This window comes from Macaca fascicularis, chromosome 7, assembly GCF_037993035.2.
Source record: "Macaca fascicularis isolate 582-1 chromosome 7, T2T-MFA8v1.1".
NCBI classification, from domain to species: Eukaryota; Metazoa; Chordata; class Mammalia; order Primates; family Cercopithecidae; genus Macaca; species Macaca fascicularis.
Genome location: NC_088381.1, coordinates 173035051 through 173063048, shown reverse-complemented (window position 1 = coordinate 173063048; position 27998 = coordinate 173035051). Strand labels below are relative to the sequence as shown.

The 27998-nt window shown below is 54.3% G+C and overlaps 1 protein-coding gene and 1 long non-coding RNA gene across 7 annotated transcripts in view; one reads left to right on the top strand and one right to left on the bottom strand.

Annotated features, from left to right (window-relative positions):
* CEP170B (centrosomal protein 170B) overlaps window positions 1–5491 on the bottom strand; it is a 32875-nt gene extending 27384 nt beyond the window's left edge. For 4 of the 6 annotated variants that reach the window (XM_045397102.2, XM_045397103.2, XM_065518553.1 and 1 more), the window contains exons 1-2: window positions 4500–4729; window positions 1412–1543 (exon numbers count right to left, since the gene is read on the bottom strand). In XM_045397102.2, coding sequence (XP_045253037.2) covers window positions 1412–1516 — 105 coding nt within the window. In that variant the 5' untranslated portion in view covers window positions 1517–1543; window positions 4500–4729. Of the gene's footprint in view, window positions 1–1411; window positions 1544–4499; window positions 4730–5363 lie in introns of those variants that run through there. The other 2 variants (XM_005562353.4, XM_073998386.1) reach the window with 1 other exon arrangement.
* Window positions 5175–6320, top strand: LOC141407344 (uncharacterized). The gene is made up of 2 exons (XR_012416188.1): window positions 5175–5225; window positions 6033–6320. It is a non-coding gene; the product is annotated as an uncharacterized lncRNA (long non-coding RNA).
* Window positions 6321–27998: the final 21678 nt, after the last annotated feature.

Here is a 27998-nt window from a genome sequence, read left to right as displayed (position 1 = left end):
CATAAGGTGAGAGACCTGCTGGGTCCAGATTCAAGAGGATCAGAGAATGCCTGGGGAGAAGCTGGGATGTCTGGACTGAGTCCATTCCAGCTGCTGTAACAAAATTCCTGAGTAATGTGGAAATGACAGAAATGTATCGCTCGCAGTTCTGGAGGCTGGAAGCCTGAGATGTAGGTGCCGGACGATTTGGTGTCTGCAGAGGGCCCTGTCTCTGCTTCAAGGATGGTATCTTGAATGCTGCATCCTCACTGAGCAGAAGGGGTGAGCCAGCTTCCTCCGGCCTCTTTTTAAGGTCCCTGATCCCATTCCCAAGGGCAAAGCCTCATGCCCTGGACACCTCCCCAAGGCCCCATCTCTTGAAGCTACCACGCCGGAAATGAAGCTTCAACCTCTGAACTGCAGGGGACACAAACATTCCCACCACAGCAGGACACATGGAGCAATATCGGGTGGGACTGCCTTGGGTAGAGGCAAACACTGTCTGCCCCAGCGAATGTGCACATGGCCAGGACCCCTCACCACAGCCTGGGGACTGCCCACCTCGTCAGAGCCTGGCACAGCCCGGGCCTGTGCGGCAGCAGCACATTGCATCCAGGAGGTAATGCCCGAGTGGGCAGGGCAGCTCCCTGCACCTGCAGGCCCCTCGGCTAGACTGGACAGTGCCATCCACCTGGCTCACGGGCCCACGTGCCACGCTGGGGGGTGAGCCAGGATAGGGAGTCCAACTTGTTCACAGAGGAAGGACATCAGGCCAGGATGGGCCTGTGGGTTAGCTCACCACCCCTGCTCTTTGTTCTCAAACAGCCAGATCATAAGCCCCATGAAGCCAAACTCAGACCTCAAACCAGGGTCAGAGAAACTTCTGATAGTCAGTGCTGGTGCTCGGCAGGCTCTCATGCCCTGAGAAGAGCTCCCTCATGCCTGGGGACCACCAAAAGGCACGAGCCTTCACCAGGGTGCAGCTGGGACCAAGATGTTGGGATCCCCGCTTAGGCAGCGCTCATAGCGTAGGTGGGGTCCCCAGACAACAAGAGTATGGACAGACCGGCTTTCCAGGACGTTCCAAAGCCAGGCCTCAGCTCCCTCTCTGCACAAGGACGCCAACTCACGCTTCCAGGGACCCCAACAACTTTGAGAAGCTGACAAAAGCCTAAGCCCCCTCCTGCCAGAGATAGGGATACATACGGGGAAGGGACTCGAGCCTGTGAGCACACACATACCCCTGCACGCGCCCACGGGAGCCCCAGAGCCCTCGGTGCATCTGGGACCCAAGTTAAGAGGCCAGGCCTGGGCTGCATGGCAGCCTCCTCACCGGGTGGCCTGCAGCAAGTGGGGTGGGCACCTTCCTGGCCCCCAGAGGGACTGGACTGCCCACCCCCTACCCCCCTGGCCCCAAGCGCCCCCTGCGAACCTGTAGCATGAGCTCACATTCCTCACGCCCCACGAAGATGAGCTCGCGAGGGAGCCGGTGGCGGGCGCCGCTGCTGCTCACCAGGAACCAGGACGTGGCACTCATCTTGGTGCTGGCTGGGCCCGTCTGGCCCTGGGGAAAAAGGGATTGTTAGAGTGGGGCTCCCTGGCCTGGGCCTTAGCCCCCTGGACACATCCAAGGCCCAGCCCAGATCCTGTCCCTCTAAGGGAAGCTGGCAGCTTCCGGAGAAGCTGGACTCCAGCCTCACCAGGCCACCCGCCCTCCCTGGGAATGGTCCCGAGTCCCACTGCCAGGCCTTTGCCCTCCTGACTGGCCTTCCCCATCACGTCCATCCCCAGCAAAGGCTGCCTGGCCCTCCCTTATCCTCCAGGCCCCTGCACACCTAATCTCTTCTATCTTCCAGGTGTCAGGGGTTGAAGTTCATGGGGACACTGGCGGCACTGCCTGTAAGTGACCCCACATCCATGTGACCCACCAGGAGCAGCTCGTGGGTAGGACCCAGCATGGACACCAGGGTCCCCACGATGCCAGGTCCACAGCACCAGACCCACCCCAGGACACACACTGAACCAGAGGACCCACTCCCCTCAGCAGGACATTCTGAGACTGAGCCCCAAGCAGGGCCTGGGGTGAGGGGCAGCAGGGACAGAGCTGGAGACAGGGGCCCTGAGTCATCAATATGTCTACCACCGAGAGGAGGCCAAATGTCCCTTGGTGGCCATGGTGCAAGGACAGCATCAAGCAGCCCCTTCAGTGCCCAAGAGGGAAGAGAGGCTTTGGTGCCCATAGTCCCAGCAACATCAACAAAAAGGAGGTGGTCTGAGGGGCCGGTGTGGTCAGGGGCTGGTGTAGGCAGGGGCTGGTGTAGGCAGGCAGGGAGCTCTGTGGCAGCCTAGTGGGTAACAGGGGACAGCCTGAGTAATGGCCAGGGCTGATGACCCTGGGCAGCCCTATGCCCAGCCAACGTGCACCCTGCACACCCGAAGCATTCGAGCACACATGCCCTGGGCACTCCACCCCACTGCCCAGCACATCTTGAGTGCTGCTATGGGCTAGGCAGCCTGGGCTGAGCCAGCTGTGACCAAGACCCAGAGTCTCAGAGTCCCCGGGCTCCCTTCAGCAGGGGCCAGGCACAAAGAACAGAAATGGCTTATGAGAAAGTGCAAAGAGGGATACAGGGAACACAAAGGCAGGACACAGAGGGGGGCTCACTGGGAGGCAGCCTCCGGGGCTCCGCAGGACAGGGGTGGAAGCAAGTGATGAACACTTGCGGGACTGCATTCCAGGTAGAGGGAACAGCCGGTGCCACCAGGGCAGAGGGACAGGGCAGAGGGATGGAGGGCCTCACACGCCCCTGGGAGTCCTGTGGCTAGTCCTGCAAGCGGATGAAGTCCCTAAAGGGCCCAGCACTGACTCCATCACTGCAGGGTCCAGCACAAAAAGAAAATGTGGTGCCCTTGTTCAAAACCTGAGAAGGAGAGCTGAGCAAGATGCCAAGGGTGGGGTCCAAGCAAGGGCTCCATGGGGGTCTCCAGGTCACACACCTGAGAGGCCGGCCCCAGAGCTCCTGAGTGGGCATGGGACTCTGACTCAGGAGGCCAGTCAAGAAGTGAGGACAATAACCCAGGACAGGGATGACAGCAGCTGGGGCCCAGTGGAGCAGAGGAGAAGCAGAGGCTGCCGGGCTGAGTGCGTCCTGAGGGCAGGGCCACACCACGTGAGGGTGCCAGGCAGAGGAGTGAGTGGCTCCCTGTCCCTACTTTGCTCAGTGCCCACACCCAAGGTCTTCAGCTTTGAGGCTCTTCACCAGATCTCAGCTCCCTTCAGTGAGCAGCAGGGAGCACCAACACCGGGCTCCAGCTAGTGTGAATGCCCAAGTGACCACGTGCCCCATAGTAAACCCTCACCTTGGGCAGGGAGGTGGGAAGATGTAGAAAAATCCTCACCAGGAGAAGGCAGCTCCAGGCAGCCAGGACCCTCTCACCCTGGGGGCCCTGCCCTTCCTAAGCCAGGCACCCAGGCTGGGGCCAGACAGGCAGGCACTGGAGGCCAAGGGGGTGGGACTTCCATGCCCCTGCAGCCCCAGACAGCGAAGCCCCCAGGAGGCCTCTACAGCCCCACCCTCCCCAGGGCTGCTGGGGGATCACAGGGTGCTCTATTTGGCAGGGCCCACCCCACCACTGCAGCTCCGGCCCCCAGCCAGCCCTCCTAGGCCTCACACTCTGCCATCACCTGCCGCGGCCCGCCCTGAGGAGTCCACAGTCCCTGTTTAAGGCAAAGTGAAGCCGAGCCCCAGAGCCTGGTGATGCCGCTGTACCAGAGCCAGGCCACCCACTGCCCCGGCCGCCCACCCTGAAAAGGCCTGGGAGCCCGCGACGCTCCAAAACGGCCTTCGGCTGCCTCGGGGCTGGGCTGGCCATCGTTGCTAGGAGGAAGAATAATAAACGCCCCAAACTTGCCCCCTCAGCCGCCCCGGCCAGAAGGGCCACAGTCAGAGGTAAGGCGGGGAAAGGTGGCTGGGCCCAGGGGCAGGGAAGGGCAGCGAGCCGGGCGGGGCAGTCCGGCGGTGGAAGGAGCGCACAGGCCGGGAGAGGCAGGGACAGCGGGGAGACGGCGGCGAAGGGAAATGAGGAGAGAGGGGAGGAGGAGGAAGACGGAGGGAGGGACCGCGGGAGGAGAGACCAGGCCAGGAGGGAGGCGGCCGGGCCCGGCGGGGGAGGGAGCGGCGCCTTCTGAATCAGCGCTCTCCGGGGGCGGCCATGGCCGAGCCGGTGCCGGGGCGGGGACCCGGGCGCCCAGGCTTGCCGGCTCCTCCGCAGGCCGCGTAGACACGTACCCGGCCGGGTCGCGTAGACGCGCGTGGGGCGGCTCCTCCCGGCCTGGCGCAGACCAGGGCCGCCTCCGCGGCGGCGGGGACCCGTCTGACCAGGTGCGCCGGGCGGCCCCCCACCCCCGCGCCTTTGTCCGGCCTCGGCCGGGATCCCGCGCCCCGTGAGGCCCCACAGGCGTGCAGGTGCGGGTGATGGGAGGCCCGGGTCGCGGCCAGCGCTGGGCCAGCGCGTCCTACCTGAGGTTCGGGCTCGGTCTCCGGCTCGCCTCAGTCCCCGGCTTAGTCCCCGGCTTGGTCCCCGGCTCGGTCCCCGGCTCGGCCCGGCTCGGTCCCGGCCCGCCCGGCCGAGCGCTGGGCGGGGCCGCCGCCTAGGACATGCCCGGCGAGGCCCGCACGCTCGCGGCAGCCCTGGCCGAGCCCACGGCAGAGCGGCCGCCAGCGGCCTCGCGCGCGGGTCCCTGACGTCTGCGGGACGCCCAGCCCCGCCCCCGGAACGCCCCGCCCCGGGCACGCCCCCGCCCGCCCCGCCCCCGCCGCTCCGCGCCGCGCCCCGCCCCGCCCCGACTGAAACCAGGTTAGGGCGGGTCCGCAGTCGCCAGGTGAGCGCGTCCCGGCAGCCCCGCGCGTGGCCCGGTCGGCAGAGGCTCGGCAGGCCCCCACCCCGCCCCTGCCCCAGGCCCACCTTCCCCCACCGCCCAGGCCCCGCTGGCCTCCCCGGCTCGTCTCGCACCCGGCGCAGACCCCATTCCCTCCGGTCTCGGCCCCGCCCCCCGCTTCGCCTGCAGGTCAGGCCCCAGCTCGACTGGCGGAACCGGGTGCCCACAGCAGCCCGTGCGCCCTGGCCCAGGGCCAGTGGGTTAACGCTTAACTACGCTCCGGGAGCTGTAGGCTCCAGCCGCGCCCCGAGTCCCCAACCTTTGGCCCCGGTAGCCCCAAAGAGGAGCGGACGGTGAAGGAGTCAGGGTGAGTCCCAGAGGCCGCACCCGGATTTTCCCTCCCGAGCCTGGCCAGACTGGGCGTGTGTCCGACAGCTCCACCTCCGACCCCGGGCGCTCTGGGCTGAGCTGGGGGCGAGGGTGGTGGACATCAACGCCGTCTTACCTGGACACCCACAGTGGGCCTGACCGAGGGGTGGGGCTGGGGCTGGGAACTCCGGAGGCGCCCGGGGTTCCTGGGGTAAGTTCCGGCGGACTGCTTGCTCCTTGTCGGGCGCCACAATAGGCGTATCCGGTGTCCCAGGAGCCAAGTGGGGGGAAGGGATCAACGTGGGGGCGGGGCAGCGTGCCCGCAGGGCATTCCTGCCTTCCAGGTGTTGGGGAACGCTGTGAGCGAAGGCGTGGAGATGAGGGGGAATGTGGAAGGCGTGCGCCCGGCCGGGGAACCCCGGGCTTTGTCCTGTGAGCAGCTGGAGCAGCTGGGCATTCCCGGCTGCGACAGCCCCCACCCGGCCCCGCACCTGGGCCTGCTCGCAATCCAGCGGCGCCTCTCCGCATCTGCCTTCACGGATCTCAGCCACAGCAGAGCCCTTGTGCCGGACCCTGGGGCGGGATTGTGAGTTCAGAGGGGGTTAGACGCGCCCTTGAGTATGGCAGGAGCCCCAGCCCAAGCACCTGGTGGAAACTCACTTGCCTGGGGAGAGGGCAGGGCAATGAGCACTCCGAGTTGGCTCCCAGGAAAGACCTTCCGGCGGGAGCTTGGATTGCTAGGTTGAGGAAGAGGCCGGGGAGGGACCTACAGCCAGGTGATCGGGTGCCTGGATTTCTTCCCAAGGATAATGTGAGTTGATGCTGGCTGAGATCTGCTCCGATGAGGGTTTGAAAGAGAGAGCTCCCGGTGTCAAAGTAAGCGGATGGCAAAACATGCCTGGAGGGAGCAACCAGGCATCTGACCAGAGGTCCTGGGCTGGGGAAGGTGGAAGCAGAGGAAGGAGAGAGAAGGAAATTTGGGAGGAAGAGTGGGCACGACCCCAGCCCTGCCCATCTTTTCCTGCCCTACCCAGGGCTTCTCCACCCTCTTGGCTTGGCCTGCTCACACGTTGGTAAATGACCCTTCACAAAAGTCATTTTCTCTATTTGTGCTTTTCTTCTGCCAGGACCCTTGACTTTCTCGATGGGAAGAGGGGGAAGGCAAGGCTGGTGCCCAGTGCTCTGCCTGGACTGGCCAGTGCATGTGGCTGTCACTAGGCTGGGAAGCTAGGCCAGGAGAGCAGCTGCAGCTGTGGAGGTTGGCAGTTGAGAGGTTGAGAGACCTGAGCACACTCGGGCCAGTCCTCCCATGGCATTTGGGAGCCCAGGACAGAGCTAGGGGGCAAGTATGGGCAATGCTTGGAGCCACGGAGTGGGGGTAGGGAATTGGAGGGGTAGAGAGGACAACTCAAACTAAGCCAGGAACCCACAGAGGAGACAAGGAAAGGAAAACCAAGAAGGAGTGAGGCCCCAATGCCTCCAAATTGATCCATACATTGCATGATCCCCAGTAAAAGTAGCTACATGATGATTCCAAAGCCCTTAGGAAACTAAAGGTGCCAGGAGAATGAATAGACAGGTCTCCATAGAAGACACACACTGGCCAACAAGCACATGGGAAGATGTCCAGCATCCTCCAGGAAATGCAAAGCAAAACCACAGTGAGATCCCACCTCCTACCTGCTGGGACTGGGCGGATGCAGTCCTGGCAAACCAACACGAGTCTTGGTGAGAATGGGGGGTGTCAGAGCCCTGCTGCACTGAGATACACGTACACACACACACAACACACAAAATGGAATAGTATTCCGTCTTAAAAAGGAAAGAAATTCCAGTACTGGCTGCAACATGGATGGACTTTGAGGATGTTATGCTGAGTGAAATAAGCCAGTCACAGAAGAACACGTACCGTACAATCTCACTTATGTGAGGTCCCTAGAGTAGTCACTTTCATAGAGATAGCAGCTGACAGGAGGAGCATGGGGAGTGACTGTTTAGTGAATACAGACTTGAAATTTGGGAAGAGGTATAAGTTCTGTAGATGGATGGTGGTGATGGGTGGTGGTGATGGACATTGGAGATGGGCAGTGGACATGGATGGTGATGATGGATGGTGATGATGGATGGTGTAGATGGACAGTGGTGATAGATTTTGGATGTGGACAGTGGACATGGACAGTGGAGATAGAGGGTGGTGATGGATGGTGGACATGGACAGTGGAGATAGACAGTGGAGATAGAGGGTGGTGATGGATGGTGGACTTGGACAGTGGACATGGACAGTGGAGATAAACAGTGGAGACAGAGGGTGGTGATGGACGGTGGACATGGACAATGGAGATAGAGAGTGGAGATAGAGGGTGATGATGGATGGTAGACATGGACAGTGGAGATGGACAGTAGAGATAGAGGGTGGTGATGGATGGTGGACATGGACAGTGGAGATAGAGGGTGGTGATGGACAGTGGAGCTAGAGATGGAGGTAGAGCTAGAGTGGAGTAGAGATGGAGGGTGATGATGGAGGGTAGAGATGGAGGGTGGTGATGGATGGTGGAGATGGACGGCAGAGATGGATGGTGGTGATGGATGGTGGAGATGGACGGCAGAGATGGATGGTGGTGATGAACAGTGGAGATGGAGGGTGAAAATAGTGGGTGGTGATGGAGATGGAGGGTGGATGGAGGGTGGAGGGTGGAGATGGTGGGTGGTGATGGAGGGTGGAAATAAATGGTGGTGATGGAGGGTGGAGACAAATGGTGATGATGGAGGGTGGTGATGGTGGGTGGTGATGGAGGGTGGTGATGGTGGGTGGTGATGGACAGTGGAGACGGACGGCGGAGATGAATGGTGGAGATGGAGGGTGGAAATGGGTGGAGATGAAGGGTGGAAATGGTGGGTGGTGATGAAGGATGGGGATGAAGGGTGGAGATGGAGGGTGGAAATGGGTGGAGATGAAGGGTGGAAATGGTGGGTGGTGATGAAGGATAAGGATGGGGATGAAGGGTGGTGATGGATGGTGGAGATGGACGGCGGAGATGAATGGTGGTGATGGACAGTGGAGATGGAGGGTGGAAATGGTGGGTGGTGATGGAGGGTGGAGATAAATGGTAGTAATGGACAGTGGAGATGTACGGTGGAAATGGAGAGTGGTGATGGATGGTGGAGATGGAGAGCAGAGATTAATGGTAGTGATGGATAGTGGAGATGGAGGGTGGAAATGGTGGATGGTGATGGAGGATGGAGATGAAGGGTGGAAGGAGGGTGGAAATGGAGAGTGGTGATAGAGGGTGGTGATGGATGGTGGAGATTGACAGTGAAGATGAATGGTTGTGATGGACGGTGGAGATGGAGGGTGGAGATGGAGGGTGGAAACGGTGGGTGGTGATGGAGGGTGGAGATGGACAGTGGAAATGGAAGGTGGTGATGGTTGTATAACAATGTGAATGCACTTGATGTCACTCAACTGTTCACTTAAAAATGGCTAACATAGTAGTTTTTATGTTACATATATTTTACTACAATAAAAAAAAACGAAAAACCTATAAAATTCTGAAAAATAAAAAAGGGGGCTTTAGCCCTGCCAGAGAGTAGAATCCATCATAGAACATCTTGCTATGGGCAGTTGACTTGACACACACATCAGAGAAGGTCGGTGTGATTGTTTAGCATATGATTAATGGGGCATTTAAAATCCACAAAAGGCCAGACGCAGTGGCTCATGCCTATAATCCCAGCACTTTGGGAGGCCGAAGCAGGTGGATCACCTGAGATCAGCAGTTCAAGACCAGCCTAACCAACATGGTGAAACCTTGTCTCTACTAAAAATACAAAAAATAGCCAGGCATGGTGGTGGGTGGCTGTAATCCCAGCTACTGGGGAGGCCAAGGTGGGAGAATCACTTGAACCTGGAAGGTGGAGGTTGCAGTGAGCCGAGACCGTGCCACTGTACTCCAGCCTGAGCAACAAAGTGAGACCCCTTCTCAATCATTTATCAATCCATGAGGAAAAGGACATCATTTTAAAAAGGGTGGTGTGGCCAGGCACGGTGGCTCACATCTATAACCAGCACTTTGGAGGCCGAGGCAGGTGGATCACCTGAGGTCAGGAGTTCGAGACTGGCCTGGCCAGCATGGTGAAACTCTGTCTCTACTAAAAAAAAAAAAAAAAAAAAAAGAAGTCCAAAATTAGCCGGGCGTGGTGGCAGGTGCCTGTAATCCCAGCTACTTGGGAGGCTGAGGCAGGAGAATTGCTTGAACCAGGGAGGCAGAGATTGCAGTGAGCTGAGATCGTGCCATTGTACTCCAGCCTGGGCAATGAGCGAAACTCCATCTCAGAATAATAATAATAATAATAATAATAATATTAAAGGGTGGTGGAACAACTGGGCAGCATTGGTGTCTGGAAAAACATGATATTGGATCCTGATCCCACTCTTCACACAGAAATAAATTCCTTATGGAGCAGAAATATAAATGCAAAAACCCAAAACCACAGAAATCATTTGAAAAAAACACAGGAGACTATTTAATAATCTCAGGATCCCGAAGGCTTTTCTGAGCAGGACAAAAAAGCAGATGCCACAGAGAACATTGTTGAAAAGTTTAATTAAATTACAAATGGCAACATTTTGCCTAGACCACATATTTAAAATCGAAGGATGTGCAACAAGCTGGGGAGAACCCGTGATAACTCAGGGTTTAACAAAGGGCCGATTCTCCCAACAAAGGGCTGCTATCAATCAACGAGGAAAGGTCCAGGCCGCCGGACACGCTGCACAAAGGAAGCCCCAATGGCTGCTGACTGCAAGATGCTGAACCTCCATTGTAATCAGGGATGAGCAAATTGGCCCTACCCGAAGATGGTATTTTCACCTGTCAGACGTTTTCATGAGAGACTGGGAGGGGAGGAGCAGGGAGACAGGCACTTCCCACAACTCCCAGCAGGTGTATGAATTTGGGGTGTGGGGGGTTGGAATTTTGTTTCCACTGTAGCCTGGTACTGCTAAAAGGTTTTAAATGAGGACACTAGCTATACTAACAATTACAAAATTCACAGTACTCTGTAGGGGAGAGAGGGTCAGGAGGGGCATGGGGCCCCCTGTGCAATGTGGTGGCGCCAAGGGAGTGCCCAGCAGGCCCCTTGGGCTTAAGGACAAGGATGCCAAGGTTTTGGGGCCTGGCAGGCCGGAGTGAGTGCCTGGAGCTACAGGCAGAAGGTGTAGGTGCCCCCTTCTGTGAACAAGGGTGAGGCCCAGGGGGTGAGAGGAGGGAGGGAAAAAGTCGGGTGCGGTGCGGGTCAGAGGCCTCCCTCCCCCGCACAGCTGACCCCCAGACCCAGAGCCCTGCTTTGCAGCCACAGCACTCAGCAGACTCCACCTGGGGCTGAGATTCTGACCACTCTCAGGGACATGGGTTCATGTTCCCACCTGTCTGTTGAACCCATGCTCTGCAGGATTTGGTCCAGGGCTCTGGTGAAGATGGCAGGAGTTTGCCTGCATCAGCGCCTGACCCCGCCTTCCACAGCGAGCAAAGACCGTGGGACCCCTGATGTCCCTTTGCATTTGCATTTCTGTGCTTAGCTGCCAGTCTCAGGCAGCGAAAGCTTCAAGCCACCTGCAGAGTCCTGGAACTGGAGCATTTGCTCTAACAGGAAAAGGAGGCTTCCTGCTGGCGATACACCATGACAGGCCACAAAAGACGTGCAGGTCCCCACAGTCAGGCCCTGACACCCACTCTTCCTGCCCTCTTCTGTCTGGGCCTTTCACAACTCTGCAAGTGACCAGGAGCCACAGGTTAGCCGAGATCATCTGTGGCTAGGAACAGGGGCTTCCTGGAGGTGAGGACAAGCTCTGCTTCCTCTGGGAGCAGGCACTGGAGCAGACCGGCTCCCCTGTTTTACAAGTGTCCTCTGCGTGGCCGCCCAGGTCTGTGCAGGCCTGTCCAGCCCACGAAACGACAGAAGTCATCTGTAGCCTGGGCCCCTGTCAGCCCCAGGGAGAGGCCCTGGTGGGACTGGTCTTTCTCTGCCAGTCGCCAGCCTGTGCACCTGGGGCAGAAACAGGACTCAAAGAGGGAAAGCGGCCCGGGCAGGCCCTCCCCTCAGGCCTCCCCTCTCCCTGGCTGCTCTCCCAGGCTTCCCTGCTTTCCCTTCTGAGACCCGGACTACTGGACCCAGCCTTACTGCCAAGATAATTATCCACAACAGCAGGAGCGCCCAGGCCCATAAAGATAATCGCCTGCCCGGCACTGTGTCCACATCCAATTATTCATCCCAGCTGAGACCCAAGTGCAGCTGAGGGGTGTGGGACACCCCTCTGCTCTAGAATGGTGCCAACAGCCCCTCCAGGGCCTGGCTGGGAGCAGCTCAGTGCTTCCTAGCTCTGGGGCTGTGTTCCCTACATCCCACTTGGAGCTTCCCTGCTGAAGAAAGCAGTGTCTGCCTGCACCCTTCTTAGAAATCACCCTGACACAGGGTTACAAAGAGCAGAGAGCACAGCAGCCTTCCCAGACACACACCAGCCCCCACCCACTGCATTCAAGCCACCACTGCCCACTGCATTCACCTCTCTACTCGCCCCTCCATTCATCCCTCCCCCCCCCTCCATTCATCCCTCCACTCCCCTCTCCATTCATCCCTCCACTGGCCCTCCATTCATCCCTCCACTCCCCCTCCATCCCTCCACTCCCCCTACACTCATCCCTGCACTCCCCCCTACATTCATCCCTCCACTCCCCCTACATTCATCCCTCCACTCCCCCTACATTCATCCCTCCACTCCCCCCTACATTCATCCCTCCACTCCCCCTACATTCATCCTTCCACTCCCCCCTACATTCATCCCTCCACTCCCCCCTACATTCATCCCTCCCCTACCCCCTACATTCATCCCTCCACTCCCCCCTCCATCCCTCCACTCCCCCTACATTCATCCCTCCACTCCCCTCTCCATCCCTCCACTCCCCCTACATTCATCCCTCCACTCCCCCTACATTCATCCCTCCACTCCCCCCTACATTCATCCCTCCCCTACCCCCTACATTCATCTCTCCCCTGCCCACTCCATTCATCCCTCCACTCCCCCTACATTCATCCCTCCACTCCCCCTCCATTCATCCCTCCACTCCCCCCTACTTTCATCCCTCCCCTACCCCCTACATTCATCTCTCCCCTGCCCACTCCATTCATCCCTCCACTCCCCCTCCATTCATCCCTCCACTCCCCCTCCATTCATCCCTCCACTCCCCCTCCATTCATCCCTCCACTCCCCCTACATTCATCCCTCCACTCCCCCCTCCATTCATCCCTCCACTCCCCCCTCCATTCATCCCTCCACTCCCCCTACATTCATCCCTCCACTCCCCCCTCCATTCATCCCTCCACTCCCCCTACATTCATCCCTCCACTCCCCCTACATTCATCCCTCCACTCCCCCCTCCATTCATCCCTCCACTCCCCCTACATTCATCCCTCCACTCCCCCTACATTCATCCTTCCACTCCCCCTACATTCATCCCTCCACTCCCCCTACATTCATCCCTCCACTCCCCCCTACATTCATCCCTCCCCTACCCCCTACATTCATCTCTCCCCTGCCCACTCCATTCATCCCTCCACTCCCCCTACATTCATCCCTCCACTCCCCCTACATTCATCCCTCCACTCCCCCTACATTCATCTCTCCCCTGCCCACTCCACTCATCCCTCCACTCCCTCACTCCATTCATCCCTTCACTGCCCCCTCCATTCGTCCCTCCACTGCTCCTGGCTGCCGCCTGTGGAGCAGTGCTCTGTGTCCCATGGCACAGAGTAGGACAATGATGAGGAGGCAGAAGAACAATCGAGTGGAATTTCCGAGTGTATTGTTATAACCCTGGGCTGAGAGTGGATCCCATCTCTGCCCAGGTCCTGGATCTTTGCCATCCAGCACCCACACCCCCTAAGCTCTGCAGGACCCAGGGTGGACAAGATGAGGAGAACTGAGGTTGTCATCTCCTTCCTACTTCAGTGGGAATCCTTTCTATGTGGTTCTTCAGGGAAAATGGAATTTTTTTGCGCGCCTTCTACAGATCAGCTCTCCAGCGTGACAGGCACTGTGGGCCGCCTGCCTCGAAGCCTTTCCTCCTTGTTCCAACAGAACCAGGGACTTTCAGCCATCTGTGGTGCTCTCTTGATCTCGGGGAAGGGGCCAGGTCCAGGACTGAGCAAGGGCACATGACCAATTTGGAGCCAAGGAGATATGAGAGGAAGTGTGCTGTTGCAGGGGAGAGTGTGGGAAAGGGTGCTTCTAGGAATGCCATCCTTCTGTTAAAGAGTTGGTGTGGGGTACGACACTCTCTGCCTCCGCTCACTGCCTCTGCTGGGTGAGGACGTGATTCTTGGGACTGCAGAGCCATCTTGAGACTAAGAGAAGACCAAGAGCAGAGCAGATAAGCTGACCAAGATCCCTGCCACAGCTGAACTGGGCCCAGCACCATAGACTTTAATCTTATGAAGCAGATCAAGCTAACAAACTTAAACGATGTTGTTTAAGCTACTTTGGGTTGGATGCTCTGTTAATTACAGCTGAATCACCCATGTAGCATAGGATGTTTTTATTTATTTATTATTTATTTATTTTAGAGACAAGCTCTTGCTCTGTCACCCCCGCTGAAGTGCAGTGGTGCAATCACAGCTCACCACAGCCTCAAAATCCTGGCTGCAAGTGATCCTCCCACCTCAGCCTCCCAAGTGGCTACAGGTGCACTCTGCCACACCAGCTAATTTTTAAAAATTTTTGTAAATATGGGGCCTTACTATGTTGCCCAGGCTGTTATTGAATTCCTGGCCTCAAACGATCCTCCTGCTTCAGTCTCCCAAAGTGCTGGGATTACAGATGTAAACCACTGTACCTCGCCCTGCACATGTGCTTAGATATGCTTTCTCCAAGTTCTGTTCTTTGGAATATTGGTAATAAATATTTCTATGAGCCAGGAGCGGTGGCTCATGCCTGTAATCCCAGCATTTTGGGAGGCAAAGTTGGGTGGATCATCTGAGGTCAGGAGTTCAAGACCAGCCTGGCCAACATGGAGAAAGCCTGTCTCTACTGAAGGTACAAAATTAGCTGGGTGTGGTGGCGAATGCCTGTAATCCCAGCTACTCAGGATGCTGAGACAGGAGAATTGCTTGAACCCGGGAGGCGGAGGTTGCGGTGAGCTGAGATCTCGCCATTGCACTCCAGCCTGGGCAACAAGATCGAAACTCCATCTCAAAAAAAAAAAAAAAACAGGCCAGGCGCGGTGGCTCAAGCCTGTAATCCCAGCACTTTGGGAGGCCAAGACGGGCGGATCACGAGGTCAGGAGATCGAGACCATCCTGGCTAACACAATGAAACCCCGTCTCTACTAAAAATACAAAAAAATTAGCCGGGCGAGGTGGCGGGCGCCTGTGGTCCCAGCTACTCGGGAGGCTGAGGCAGGAGAATGGCGTAAACCCAGGAGGCGGAGCTTGCAGTGAGCCGAGATAGCGCCACTGCACTCCAGCCTGGGTGACAGAGCGAGACTCCGTCTCAAAAAAAAAAAAAAAAAACTTTTTTTTTCAATGAAAAAAAGTCTATTTTGCGAGATATGTGTGTGTGTGTGTGTGTGTGTGTGTGTGTATAATTTAAAAAAAATAAAAATGTGTTGCTCCACGCCCCCCCCCACCTCCACCCCTACAGTCAAAGCCACTGACCATGGAGTCAGGAGCCACCCAATGAGGTGTCTTTTCTCTAAGGATGGTGAAGTTAGAGAAGGCTCCTTTAAACCTCCTTCACCACATGCCAGAAACCCAGAGAACACTCATGGGGGCCCTGAGCTCTCAAGAACCTTTGTGCAATGCTCATTCCAGCAGCCATGCACATCGCATGGCCAGGGCAAGCCTAGGAAGGAAGGGCAGAGGACGACACATTCGAAGTAAGCAGGACTTTCTGTGTGTCCACCCTGTGGAGCTCTTCTTTGGAACATCACTGTGGACACAGGAGTTAGAGGTGAACGAAGGCACTGAGAGGGGATGGGGCACTGGCATCGGAGGGGTGAGGAGCACCCAGCCATCCTCATTCGCTTTACTGCTTTTGGTGGTTTTTGTGTTTGATGTGTTAATTCATGCACACGCTGCATGCCAGCCGCCACTGATGGCCACTCACCTTAACGACAGCGCTGACCACGGCTGCTTTGTCAGCATAAATGAAGCTGTTGAAGCGCCTCTCCCAGGGGCCTCTGGTGGCACTGCCCATCTCTTCCCTCGGACTCTCCTGGGTGAGGCCTGCTACAGGGTTTCTGAGAGTTCCCTCAGGAAGCAGCAGAAGGGAGCTAATGCCCGAGGTCAGGTGCCTGAGACCTGGTGGCATTTGGACACACTGGTAACCTTTCCCATGGTCACGCAAATTCTCCTGAAACTTAGGCAGGGTCTGAAGAAACACAAGATGGCACAAGGCTGTCCCCAGAGCCGTGGGTCCCACATCGTTAAATGTGGAAAACACTCACTGAGGGTCATGGAGGAAAATAGTTGCTGGAGACCGGGTCTTCCCATTGAATGCCGAGACAGTGACATCTACAGGTGTTGAGTGGCTAAAAAAATGTATTCCTTGCAATGCCCCACAGACGCGGTAATGTACGCACACACGCGTAGTGGCCTGCCAGGGCTGGTAAGATAACAGAACATCCATTCTATATTCGGGGAGACAGAATCTGATCTTTTTTTTATTTTTTCGGGGGAGGGGTACTGGGTCTTGCTCTGTCACCCAGGCTGGAGTGCAGTGGCGTGATCTCGGCTCACTGTAACCTCCGCCTCCCAGGTTCAAGTGATTCTCTTGCCTCAGCCTCCTGAGTACCTGGGACTACAGGTGCCCACTACCACACCCAGCTAATTTTTTGCATTTTTAGTAGAGACAGGGTTTCACTGTGTTGCCCAGACTGGTCTCAAATTCCTGAGCTCAGGCAATCCACCCACCTCAGCCTCCCAAAGTGCTAGGATTACAGGCACGAACCACCACACCTGGCCAGGATCTGATCTTTTGATGGATAGTTGCAGAAAAGTCTTCTGCTATATTCCTAATCGAAGTCTTCTTAGAATATTGAAATATCACCTTTTTAGTAAGCGAAATGCCTTTTCATTTTATCCAAAACAACACAGATAGAACTGCTCGTTTCATGTCTCAGATTTCATATTCCTTTCATATCACTACATTTCCCCCTGTGTTTTTTTACTCATGCACATGCAGTCTTTGTACAATTTTTTTTTTTTTTTTTTTTTTTTGAGATGGAGTTTCATTCTTGCTGTCCAGGCGGGAGTGCAATGGCATGGTCTTGGCTAACTGCAACCTCCGCCTCCCAGGTTCAAGTGATTCTCCTGCCTCAGCCTCCTGAGTAGCTGAGATTACAGGTGTGTGCCACCACGCCGGCTAATTTTGTATATTTAGTAGAGACGGGATTTTCAAGTTGGCCAGGCTGGTCTCCAACTCCTGACCTCAGGTGATCCACCTGCCTCTGCCTCCCAAATTGCTAGGATTACAGGCATAAGCCACCGCACCTGGCCTGTGCCTGGCTAATTTTAAAGTTTTTTGTAGAGATGAGGTCTTGTTATGTTACCCAGGCTAGTCTTGAACTCCTGACCTCAATCGATCCTCCTGCCTTAGCCCACAACTGCTGAAATCACAGGTGTGAGTCACCACGCCTGGCCCTAATTTTAATAATTTCTTATATCAATCAAATCATCCAGTGGATCATTCTTCCTGTCTACCAGGCAAGTCTATAAGTACACATTATCATTTATTAGGCCATTTAATTTTTCTTTTTTTTAAAACAGTTTCGCTCCTGTTGCCCAGGCTGGAGTTCAATGGCGGGTTCTTGGCTCACTGTAACCTCCACCTCCCGGGTCCAAGCGATTCTCCTGCCTCAGCCTCCCGAATAGCTGGGATTACAGGCATGTGCCACCACGCCCAGCTAATTTTGTATTTTTAGTAGAGACGGGGTTTCTCCATGTTGGTCAGGCTGGTCTCAAACTCCTGACCTCAGGTGATGTGCCCACCTCAGCCTCCCAAAGTGCTGGGATTACAGGCGTGAGCCACCGCACCCGGCCCATTTAATTCTTTATAGTAATCAGGAACCTCTATGCACTCAAAAATAAAGCCTCCCACAAAGCAAAAACTCCTACTTGTGGCTGTGGTGAATAACAAGTATCGTACACCAAAAGCAACTCTAAAAACTAGGTTTAAAACAACAGGCCGGGCGCAGTGGCTCACGCCTGTAATCCCAGCACTTTGGGAGGCCGGGGTAGGCAGATCATGAGGACGGGAGTTCAAGACCAGCATGACCAACATGGTGAAACCCCGTCTCTACTAAAAATACAAAAAATTAGCCAGGCGTGGTGGCAGGTGCCTGTAGTCCCAGCTACTTGGGAGGCTGACACAGGAGAATGGTGTGAACCCAGGAGGCGGCGTTTGCAGTAAGCCAAGATGGCGCCCCTGCACTCCAGCCTGGGCGACAGAGCGAGACTCCATCTCAAAACAACGGCAACAACATCAACAGCTGTTTGAAGGCATTGGCGAGCAACCAAGTCGGCCAGGACTTGAAGGACTGAGAACCTGAGACGAGGGACTCACATTGAGATGAGCCTGGCATGTGCTTAGAGACCAAGCGGAAAGTGGCAGCTCAGAGCTTCTGGGATTCTTACAGGCCTGGGGAGGCAAATATTGGCATTGGAAGCTACCGTTCAATCTTCTGTGCTGCTTTTCCCCTCAAGATATTTGCCAGTCTCTAAGCTGTTTTGGGTAGGAGGTTACAAAGTCAAGCAGAAAATGGCAGCTGAAAGCCCATGAAATTAAAGCTTTAGCTGTCTGATGGTGTTAGGGAGAAAGGAATTGGAGTCCAGGCACCAAGGAGAAGGGACCCTGTAAAACACTCAGCCTTTCAGATAAGATCCCTGGAATGTGACACTTCAGCAAACTAGGAACCAAATAAACCATCCCAACCCTATTCAATTTCTCATGCACAGGCCAGGCGCAGTGGCTCATGCTTGTAATCTCAACACTCAGGGAGGCTGAGGTGGGAGGATTGCTTGAGTCTAGGAGCTTGAGACAGTGAGACCTCAAGACCTCATCTCATTTTTTAATCTTTTTTTTTTTTTTTTTTTTGAGACAGGATCTCACTCTGTCACCCAGGCTGGAGTGCAGTGGCGTAATCTCGGCTCACTGCAACCTCTGCCTCCTCGGTGCAAGCGATTCTCGTGCCTCAGCTTCCCGAGTAGCTGAGATTACAGGTGCACGCCACCACGCCTGGCTCATTTTTTTGTATTTTTAGTAGAGACAGGGTTTCACCATGTTGGCCAGGCTGGTCTCGAACTCCTGACTTCAAATGATCCAACTACCTTGGCCTCCCAAAGTGCTGGGATTACAGGCATGAGTCACCATGCCCAGCCATGAGACCTCATCTCTACAGAAAATAATAAAATTAGTGAGATGTGGTGGTGTGCACCTGTAGTCCCAGCTACTTTGGAGGCTGAGTCGGAGGATCCCTTGAACCAGGCAGTTCAAGACTGCAGTGAACTATGTATGACTGTGCCACTGCACTCCAGCCTGGGCCACACAGTGAGACTGTGTAAAAAACTAGAGGCTCTAACCACATGTGGCTACTGCACTAGCAGCTGGTGCCTAAAAATTGAATTTTTATTTTTATTTAATGTTATTAACTTAATTAAAGCTTTAGCTGTCTGACGGTGTTAGGGAGAAAGGAATTGGAGTCCAGGCATCAAGGAGAAGGGATCCCGTAAACCACTCAGCCTTTCAGGTAAGGTCCCTGGAATGTGACATTCCAGCAAACTAGAAACCACCTGTAACTAATGACTACCAGAGTGAACAGCACAGCTCTAGCTTCCACAGTGTCACCGTAAACCTGCAAAAGCAGCAGGGATCTGCTACCCAACATTCAGTTGCGATCCCAAAACTGACGACGTCGCACACACCAAAAAGGTGTGAAGAGGGTTATGACTCACACAATGGAGGTGGTGCAGGAGAGCAGGGCAGGCCTTGCAAGCAGGTACAAAATGGCTTGTGAGAGCCAAGAAAGGAGACAGGCCTGGGTGGCTTTGGAGGCTGGGGCTGGGGGGTGGGGCCAGGTGAGAATTCACACAGGGCAGCAGCTCGCGTGGTTTGACTCTCCCGCCTGCACCAAAGGGGGAGAACCCAGGCTGTCTTATCAGTTTGTCCAGGTATGGGCTCAATGGGAAGAGGGAGGGGTGAAACTGAAAAGTTGTCTGTAGCCAGGTCAGGCACGGTGGCTCACGCCTGTAATCCTAGCACTTTGGGAGGCTGAGGCGGGCGAATCACGAGGTCAGGAGATCAAGACCATCCTGGCTAACACGGTGAAACCCCGTCTCTAATAAAAATGCAAAAAAATTAGACGGGCATGGTGGCAGGCACCTCTACTCCCAGCTGCTCAGGAGGCTGAGGCAGGAGAATGGCGTGAACCCAGGAGGCGGAGCTTACAGTGAGGCGAGATGGCGCCACTGCACTCCAGCCTGGGCAACAAGACAGAGCGAGACTCCGTCTCAAAAAAAAAAAAAAAAAAAAGCTGTCAGTAGCCAGACGTTAAGAAATTGAGTCCAACTCCTCAATACAAACTACCAGCTTACAGGGAATACAGAGGCACGGACACATGTTAAACAGCAGCAGGGGGCACAGTTGGCAAAATCCACACTGGTGAGCTACAGGGGAACAACCTGGTTTCCTTTGCTAGAGGGGAAAAAAGAGTGAATAAGAAAAATGTAGATTAAAGAAGACCTGACTTACCAACCAGTCATAAAGTGTCAAAATTTTTTGGGTTCTGATTCAAACAAACATTTATAAAACAATTGGAAAAGTGAACATTGACTTGATATTTAATAATATTGCCAGGCGTGGTGGCTCGTGCCTGTAATCCCAGCACTTTGGGAGGCCGAGGCAGGCGGATCACGAGGTCAAGAGATTGAGACCATCCTGGCCAACATGGTGAAACCCCGTCTCTACTAAAAATACAAAAAATTTGCTGGGCATAGTGGTACGCACCTGTAGTCCCAGCTACTCAGGTGGCTGAGGCAGGAGAATCACTTGAACCCGGGAGACGGAGGTTGCAGTGATGGTAAAACCATTTCACAATTATAAAAGGGTCAATTGAATAGGAAGATCTAACAATCATAAATCTGTATACACCTAATAACACAGCCCTGAAACATAGAAAACAAAATCTGATAGAACTAAAAAAGTAGCAGCAAATCCACAACTACTGTGGGAAATTTTAAAACATCTCTCTCAGTAACTGATAGAATAAATGGACAAAATACCAATAGAGATACAATATATTTAAACCACAAGTTTTAACAAACTTGATCTAATTTACTTACATAGAACACTTCATCCAACAACTGCTGAATACACATTCTTTTAAAGCATGTGTAGAAATTTTACCAAAATTGACCATATGCTGAGACATTAAGCAAGTTTCAACACATTTTAAAGGACTGAAATAATAAAATATGTCCTCTGATTACAGTGAAATTAAGCTTTAAAAAACTAACAGATAATTAGAAAATTCCTGAGTATCTGAAAATTAAGCAAAAATACTTCTAAATAAACCACAGGTCTGGAATTAACCACAGTAGAAATTAGAAAATATTTTAAACTGATAACAAAGATATGTTATAAACTGTGGGATGGATGGGGATAAGCATGGTGGCTCATTCCTGTAATCCCGGCACTTTGGGATGCCGAAGTAGAGGATCACTTGAGGCCAGGAGTTCAAGACCAGCCTGGGCAATATAGGGAGACCCTCACCTCTACAAAAATAAATAAATTAGCTGGGAGTCATGGCGGGCACCTGTAATCCTAGTTACTGAAGAGGCTGAGGCACAAGTATCACTTGAGGTTACAGTGAGCTATGATTATGCCACTGGACTCCAGCCTAGGTGACAGAGCAAGACTATCTGTAAAAAAATAAAAACTAAAAGAAAGTGGGATACAAGGATACCATTAAAGCCATGTTTAGAGGGAAGTTTATAGCCTTGAATAGTTATATTAGATAAAAAGAAGAGCCAAAAGTCAGTCATCTAACAAGGGCTTTTGGACTACTAAAAATGTTCTGTGTCTTGATCTGGGTGCTGGTTACATGTGAGTGTTAGGCTATGAAAATTAATTGAACTGTACATTTGTCTTGATCTGGGCGCTGGTTACATGTGAGTGTTAGGCTATGAAAATTAATTGAACTGTACATTTGTCTTGATCTGGGCGCTGGTTACATGTGAGTGTTAGGCTATGAAAATTAATTGAACTGTACATTTGTGGTGGTTCTGCTTTTCTGAATGCACATTTCCACGGTCAGTCTTGGGTTGTTCTCCTTCTTCTCCTTCTCCTTCTCCTTCTCCTTCTTCCTTCTTCCTTCTTCCTTCTTCCTCCTTCTTCCTTCTTCTTCTTCTTTCTTCTTTCTTCTTTCTTCTTCCTCCTTCTTCTTCTTGTCTCACTCTGTCACCCAGGCTGGAGTGCAGTGGGGTGAGATCTCAGCTCACTGCAACCTCCGTCTCCTGGGTTCAAGAGATTCTCGTGGCTCAGCCTCCTGAGTAGCTGCAATTACAGGAACCCACCACCACACCTGGCTAATTTTTTGTATTTTTGTTAGAGATGGGGTTTTGCCATGTTGGTCAGGCTGGTCTTGAACTCCTGACCTCAAGTGATCCTCCCACCTCGGCCTCCCAAAGTGCTAAGATTACAGGCGTGAGCCCCCGCTTCTGGCCCTGGTTTTTCTTTTTCTTTTTTTCTTAAGAGACAGAACCTTGCTCTGTTTCTCAGGCTGGAGTAAAGCCCTGATTTTCATGTTTGGTTTTCAACTGTTGTGTTCTCAAATGGTCTGGGAAACTTCTGCATAGACCTAGACCCTGAAATGTCCTCCTTCCCCAATCTGTCCCTCTAGGGAGCTTATGATGGTTAATTTTAGGGGTCAACTGAGCTAGGTTGAGGGATGCCTAGATGGCTGGTGAAGCATTGTATCTGGGTGTGTCTGGGAGGACTTGTGAGTCAGTGGCCTGAGAGAGGAAGACCCATCCTCAGTGTGGACAGAATACTATTCCATCGGCCGGAGGCCCAGCTGGAACAAATGGGCAGAAGAAGGGGGATTGACTCTCTCTCTGCTCTTCCTCTCTACCTTTCGGAGAGGAGTGCTTTTTCTCCTCCTGCTTTTGTACATTGGACTCCAGGCTCTTCTGTTTTTGAACTCTGGGACTTGTGCTAGCGGCCTTTTGGGAGCTCTTGGACCTGAGCTGGCTTCCCTGAACCTGGCTGGCTTCACTGGTTCTGAGGCTCTGGAAGTTGGACTGATCCATGCTCTGGTTCTCCGGCTTGCAGACCACCTGTCATAGGACCTCACCTCTGTAAGCCTGTGAGCCAGCTCCCCTAATAAACCCCCTTCCTTATATCCTGTCTTTCTGGAGAACCCTGAATAACAAAGAACTCAATTACATTTTTGGGCCAAAAAGGGCAAATCTCCCATTTGGCTGTTATTAGTCATCTGTTGACTGCGTTGGGCTTCGGAGCACAAATGTGCTACAGCAGACTTGGCTGGTGGCCAGATTCCTGGGGCCCTTCCCTCAGCTGTCCTGCCTGTCACCCACCAGCAGCAACATCTCATCACCTAGAGGCTAAATCCTGGGAAGGAAAGGCCCCTGTGGTTCTGCTCAGGACTGGAGGTGGAGATTTGGCACCTTGGAGAGTTCTCAGGCTGGAAGTTGGTGTATAAATACCCCAGTTCCCTTCCTCCTAGCTCTGCATGTTTTACATTTTTCCCAAAATTCCCCTGGAGGTTATACTCCAGTTGTCTACCATAGCTACCTCTCCATCCCCATCTTAGTCATCCACCACCTTCTGGCATTGCTATGACAAAAAACCCACAGACTGCACAACTTATAAACAACAGAAATTTATTCTCATTGTTCTGGAGACTGGCCCAAGATCAAGGCTCCAGCAGTATCTGGCGAGGGCTGCTTCCTGGTCTATAGATGGGGCTTCTCACAGTGTCCTCAAATGGTGGGAGGGATGAGGGATCTCTCTTGGGCCATTTTTATAAAGGTACTATTGCCATTCCTGAGGGCTCTGCTCCCATGACCAAATCACCTCCCAAAGGCCCTACCCCCTAATACCACTATCACAAGTGAACTTGGGGAGGGACACACACATTTAGACTGTTAACTTCTCAGTGTGGGCTCCAATCCTTGTCTGAGTCTGCTTCTGGAGAAATCTCACAGACCCAGAGTGTCCCCAACACCAGGGGGTCCTCACTGTGGGAGGGGTGGGGTGGGGGACGGGCACAGGGTGTGGACCTTCCACTGCTCAGCTCTTTGGCAGGGTGACATACAAGAGGCTGGACAGGCCTGGCTTGTGGGAGAGGAGGCAGCTCCAGGGACATGGGGAGAGGGTTGTGGGGTGGAGGATGGGCCCTGCTTTCTCCAGAATGCTCTGCTGCTTCTACTTATCTGAGATCCCTTGAGAACATTCCAAAGGATGGCCACTTACCCCCCAAGTCCTGGGGTCCTAGGTAAGCAGGTGGCAGCAGGGACCAGGCTCCTTTACCCCTTTTCCCCAGTCTGTGTCCTGGCTCCTGCCTCCCCCCAAAACACAGCCTGGCCCGCGTGCCCCTCAGGGTCAAGTCATACAGCTCAGCCCAGCTTGGGAGAACCACCTGCACCAGACCCTCAACTCCCGCCATCGCCTTTGACTCTAACTAAGCTCCAGGCCACCACTCTTGACTCTGAGCTTTTGCACATGCTGTTCCTCTCCCTTCCCTTCATGGGTTGGGTGCCATGTGCCCTTTTTTCTCAGCCTAAATGCCTTCTGACCCCAACTCTGCTCTTCCTCCATAACCCCTCAGTGTGCATTTGTCACACCGTATGGTCCGGGTTAGTGAGGCCCTCAGCCTGTGTAGGGCTGGGTGAGGGGGAATCTGCAGGGGAGGGGTCAGCCAGCCAGCAGTAGGCAGCCAGGGCGCTCTGAGCACCAGTGAAAGTCCCTCTTTACGCGCTCTGCTCTGAGCTGATTTCCAAACTTGGAAAAACAGAGACCTTAAGTTAAGAGACCTGAACGCCGGACACATCCGTTGCCAGCAAGAGGCGCTTGGCTGGGCGCGGTGGCTCAAGCCTGTAATCCCAGCACTTTGGGAGGCCGAGACTGGCGGATCACGAGGTCAGGAGATCGAGACCATCCTGGCTAACACGGTGAAACCCCGTCTCTACTAAAAAATACGAAAAAACTAGCCGGGCGAGGTGGCGGGCGCCTGTAATCCCAGCTACTCGGGAGGCTGAGGCAGGAGAATGGCGTAAACCCGGGAGGCAGAGCTTGCAGTGAGCTGAGATCCGGCCACTGCACTTCAGCCTGGGCTACAGAGCGAGACTCTGTCTCAAAAAAAAAAAAATTAAAAAAAAAAAAAAAAAAAAAAAAAAAAGAGGCGCCCGGGAGTGAATGAGTTTGGCATAAGGAGTCTCACTGGGCGCGGTGGCTCACGCCTGTAATCCTAGCACTTTAGGAGGCCGAGGCGGGTGGGTCACAAGGGCAGGAGATCGAGACCATCCTGGCTAACACGGTGAAACCCCGTCTCTACTAAAAAAAAAAAAAAAATTAGCCGGGCGTGGTAGCGGGCGCCTGTAGTCCCAGCTACTCAGAAGGCTGAGGCAGGAGAATGGGGTGAACCCGGGAGGCAGAGCTTGCAGTGAGCCGAGATCACGCCACTGCACTCCAGCCTGGGCGACAGTGCGTGACTCCGTCTCAAAAAAAAAAAAAAAAAAAAAAAAAGTCTCCGTGAAGACAGCCATCTCCAGGGCCCGGGCCTCCAGCAGGTCTGGCGGTTGGGTGGGAGGCTGTGCAGGCAGAAATCCTGCCTCTCGGTCTCCGAGTGGGCGAATGCGCGCCACCGTGGCTGCACCAGGCTTGTCGGTGATTTGGGGAGAGTTACATGGCCCCTCTGAGCCTGAGTTTCCTCACTTGCATGGCCTGAGGACCCCAGGGAGAGGAAGCGGGCCCGGCTGGGCCAAGCCAGTTCCTGTCCGGGGGCTGCCGGGCTGGAAACAGCAGGAGCAGAGAGCAGCTTCCGTGGCACAGGAGGCGCGGAAAAGTGGCACAAGGAGGTGGGGACGGATGAGAAGATTTTGAAATGCGTGCCTGGTTTCCCCTATAAGAGTCGAGTTGCAGAATCTTATTTTGAGATACAGCCCCCTCCCACCCCTGGGGGACTAGGAAGCCCAGCGGACCAGCGTCGCATTCTTCTCTCCTGAGTTCCGGAATCCACCTCCGAGAGCGCATTCTCCAGGCTTTCACAGCCAGGCAGGCGCTGGGCGAGAAGGGTTTCTGGAATTCGAGCGATGCGCCTTTGCTCACTAAGGAGCCAGCCCGGGGACCCAGAACTTACTCCTGGGACCCGGCGGGCGCAGGGCACCGGTGGGGACAGGAATTGTCCCCCACCCAGGAGGCACTGAGACCCTGCGGGAGGCGCGCGCGGCCCCAGGGGAGGGGAGGCAGCCGCCACTCGTGCCCGCGGGGAGTTGGGAGGCGGTCGTTTTTAAAAGGAGGCCAGGGGAGCTTTGTGCTGAACCGGGAGGGCCAGATTTACTCCCTCGGGCCTTCCGGAGTGGCTGCCCGGGAACGCGTGCCTGCCCCGGCTGGGCCCAGACGCGCCTGTGCAGAGAACAGGTGTCCTGGGGGACGGAACGCACTGAGCGCGGATTCTGGGAATATGTGCGCGTCCCGGCTCCTGGTAACAGAGCAGCCGACAGCACCCGCCAGGGAAAGCAGGAAGGGACCGGTCCGCTGGGCGGCAGGGCAGGCGAGCCCGGGGGACGGAGGCCAGGAGGGAGGGGACAGCGGGAGCGACAGGGCTTTCGTTTGGCTTCACTTGCTTTTTAGGATGAGGAAGCCGCAGGGGAGGGCCAGCGGCCAGGAGGAGGCCGCCAGGGCACTGCGGCGACCTGTGTACCTGCCCCTGCAGGGCCCCGGGCCTCCAGCACCGCCTGCACTTACAGGTGAGTGTGGGGGGCTTGGCGTGCTGGGCGGGCATCCCGGGGTGCACGTGTGCCCAAGGTGGCCCGCTTGACTCTTTCTCGAAGATTCTTCCTCTCGCCCCCCAGGCCTAGAACTTGGGGGCTCACACCCACAGACCATCAGTCAAAGAGCCTGGGCCGCCCCCAAAGGGCCTCCTGGTACCTCATCTCCCAGGACCCCAACCCCCAAGGTTGCAGGGACAGAGGGTTCAAACCTCTGCTTGGAGCGAGCACCTGGTGTTTCCAGCAGGGCCCGGCCCAGGCGATGAGCAAAGGCAGTGAGGAGGAGAAGGAGCAGGGCTCTGCTTACCTGCAGACAACAGACAGGTCTGACCCAATGCACTTATTCCACAACATAGGGAAAGGCGGGAGCTCCCAGCCCCCAATAATAGATGGTACAGAAAAGGAGAAGGTGGTCACTCACTTGTGCACATAATAAAGGTGAAATAATTGGCACAAACATTGGAAAAGAAGGATTTCAGAGCTTCCCCTTCTTTTTTTACTTTTACTTTAACTTTTTTTTTTTTTTTTTTATAGAGATGGGGGTCTCACTATGTTGCCCAGACAGGTCTCAAACTCCTAGGCTCAAGTGATCCTTCTCTATCCGCAGCCCAAACTTCTGGGATTATATGTGTGAGCCATGGCACCCGGCCAAGCTCTCCTTCTTGATGATGATATGCTTGAATACCTGAACGAGGTAAGAGACTCAAGTAGAAACTACTAGCCTTAATAAAATAATCTGGTAAACTGGCAAGAGAAGTATGTTCAATGATCAATCTTTCTTTCCATTCCAATAATGAGCTTCTGGCAAAGGCAATGGGAAATCTATTCCATCCAGAAGAGTGACAAAGAAATATTAAAAGCTTAAGAAAATCACTAAGGAAGGCACAGAACCTATAGGAAGAAAACATGGAATGATATGAAACAATATCCGGACAAAAGAAAAGCAATACCAGGTAGAACCCCAGATCTTTTCAATGACTAAAACTATCTTAAAGTGTATATGGAAGAATAAATGCTGAAGAACAGTCAAGAAAAGAACAAAAAAGCAAAGTGTGGCCAGGCGTGGTGGCTCCCGCCTGTAATCCTAGCATTCTGGAAAGCTGAGGTGGGCAGATCACTTGAGTCTAGGAGTTTGAGACTAGTTCTAGCCTGGGCAACATGGCAAAACTCTGTCTCTACAAAAAATACCAAAATGAGTCATGTGCGATGGCGCACACCCTTAGTCCCAGCTATTTGGGGGTCTGAGATGGGAGGATTGCTAGAGCCTGGGTGGTTGAGGCTGCAGTGAGCCATGATCGTGCCACTGCACTCCAACCTGGGTGACAGAGCAAGACCCTGTCAGAAAGAAAGAGAGAGAGAGAAGGAAGGAAAGGAGAGAGAGAGGGAGGGAGGGAGGGAGGGAAATAGAAAAATGAGCAAAGGGTATAAATAAGCAACTCATAGAAGAGCAAAATGAAATGGTTGACAAACATTTGAGGAGGTTCTAATTCACTAGTCATCCGAGAAGTGTCAGCTAAAGCACTGCTGACACAGGGATCTACCCCCAGGTGCCAGACATAGAAGACAGCCTAGCACCTAGTGCTCCCAGAGGTGTGAGGGCCCAGGGACCCTCATTTGCTGATGGCAGAAATGAGAATCATTACAACAATCACCTTGGGAAGCAGTCTCTCAACTGCAAACACAATTAAGAAGACAGATGGACATTGACCCA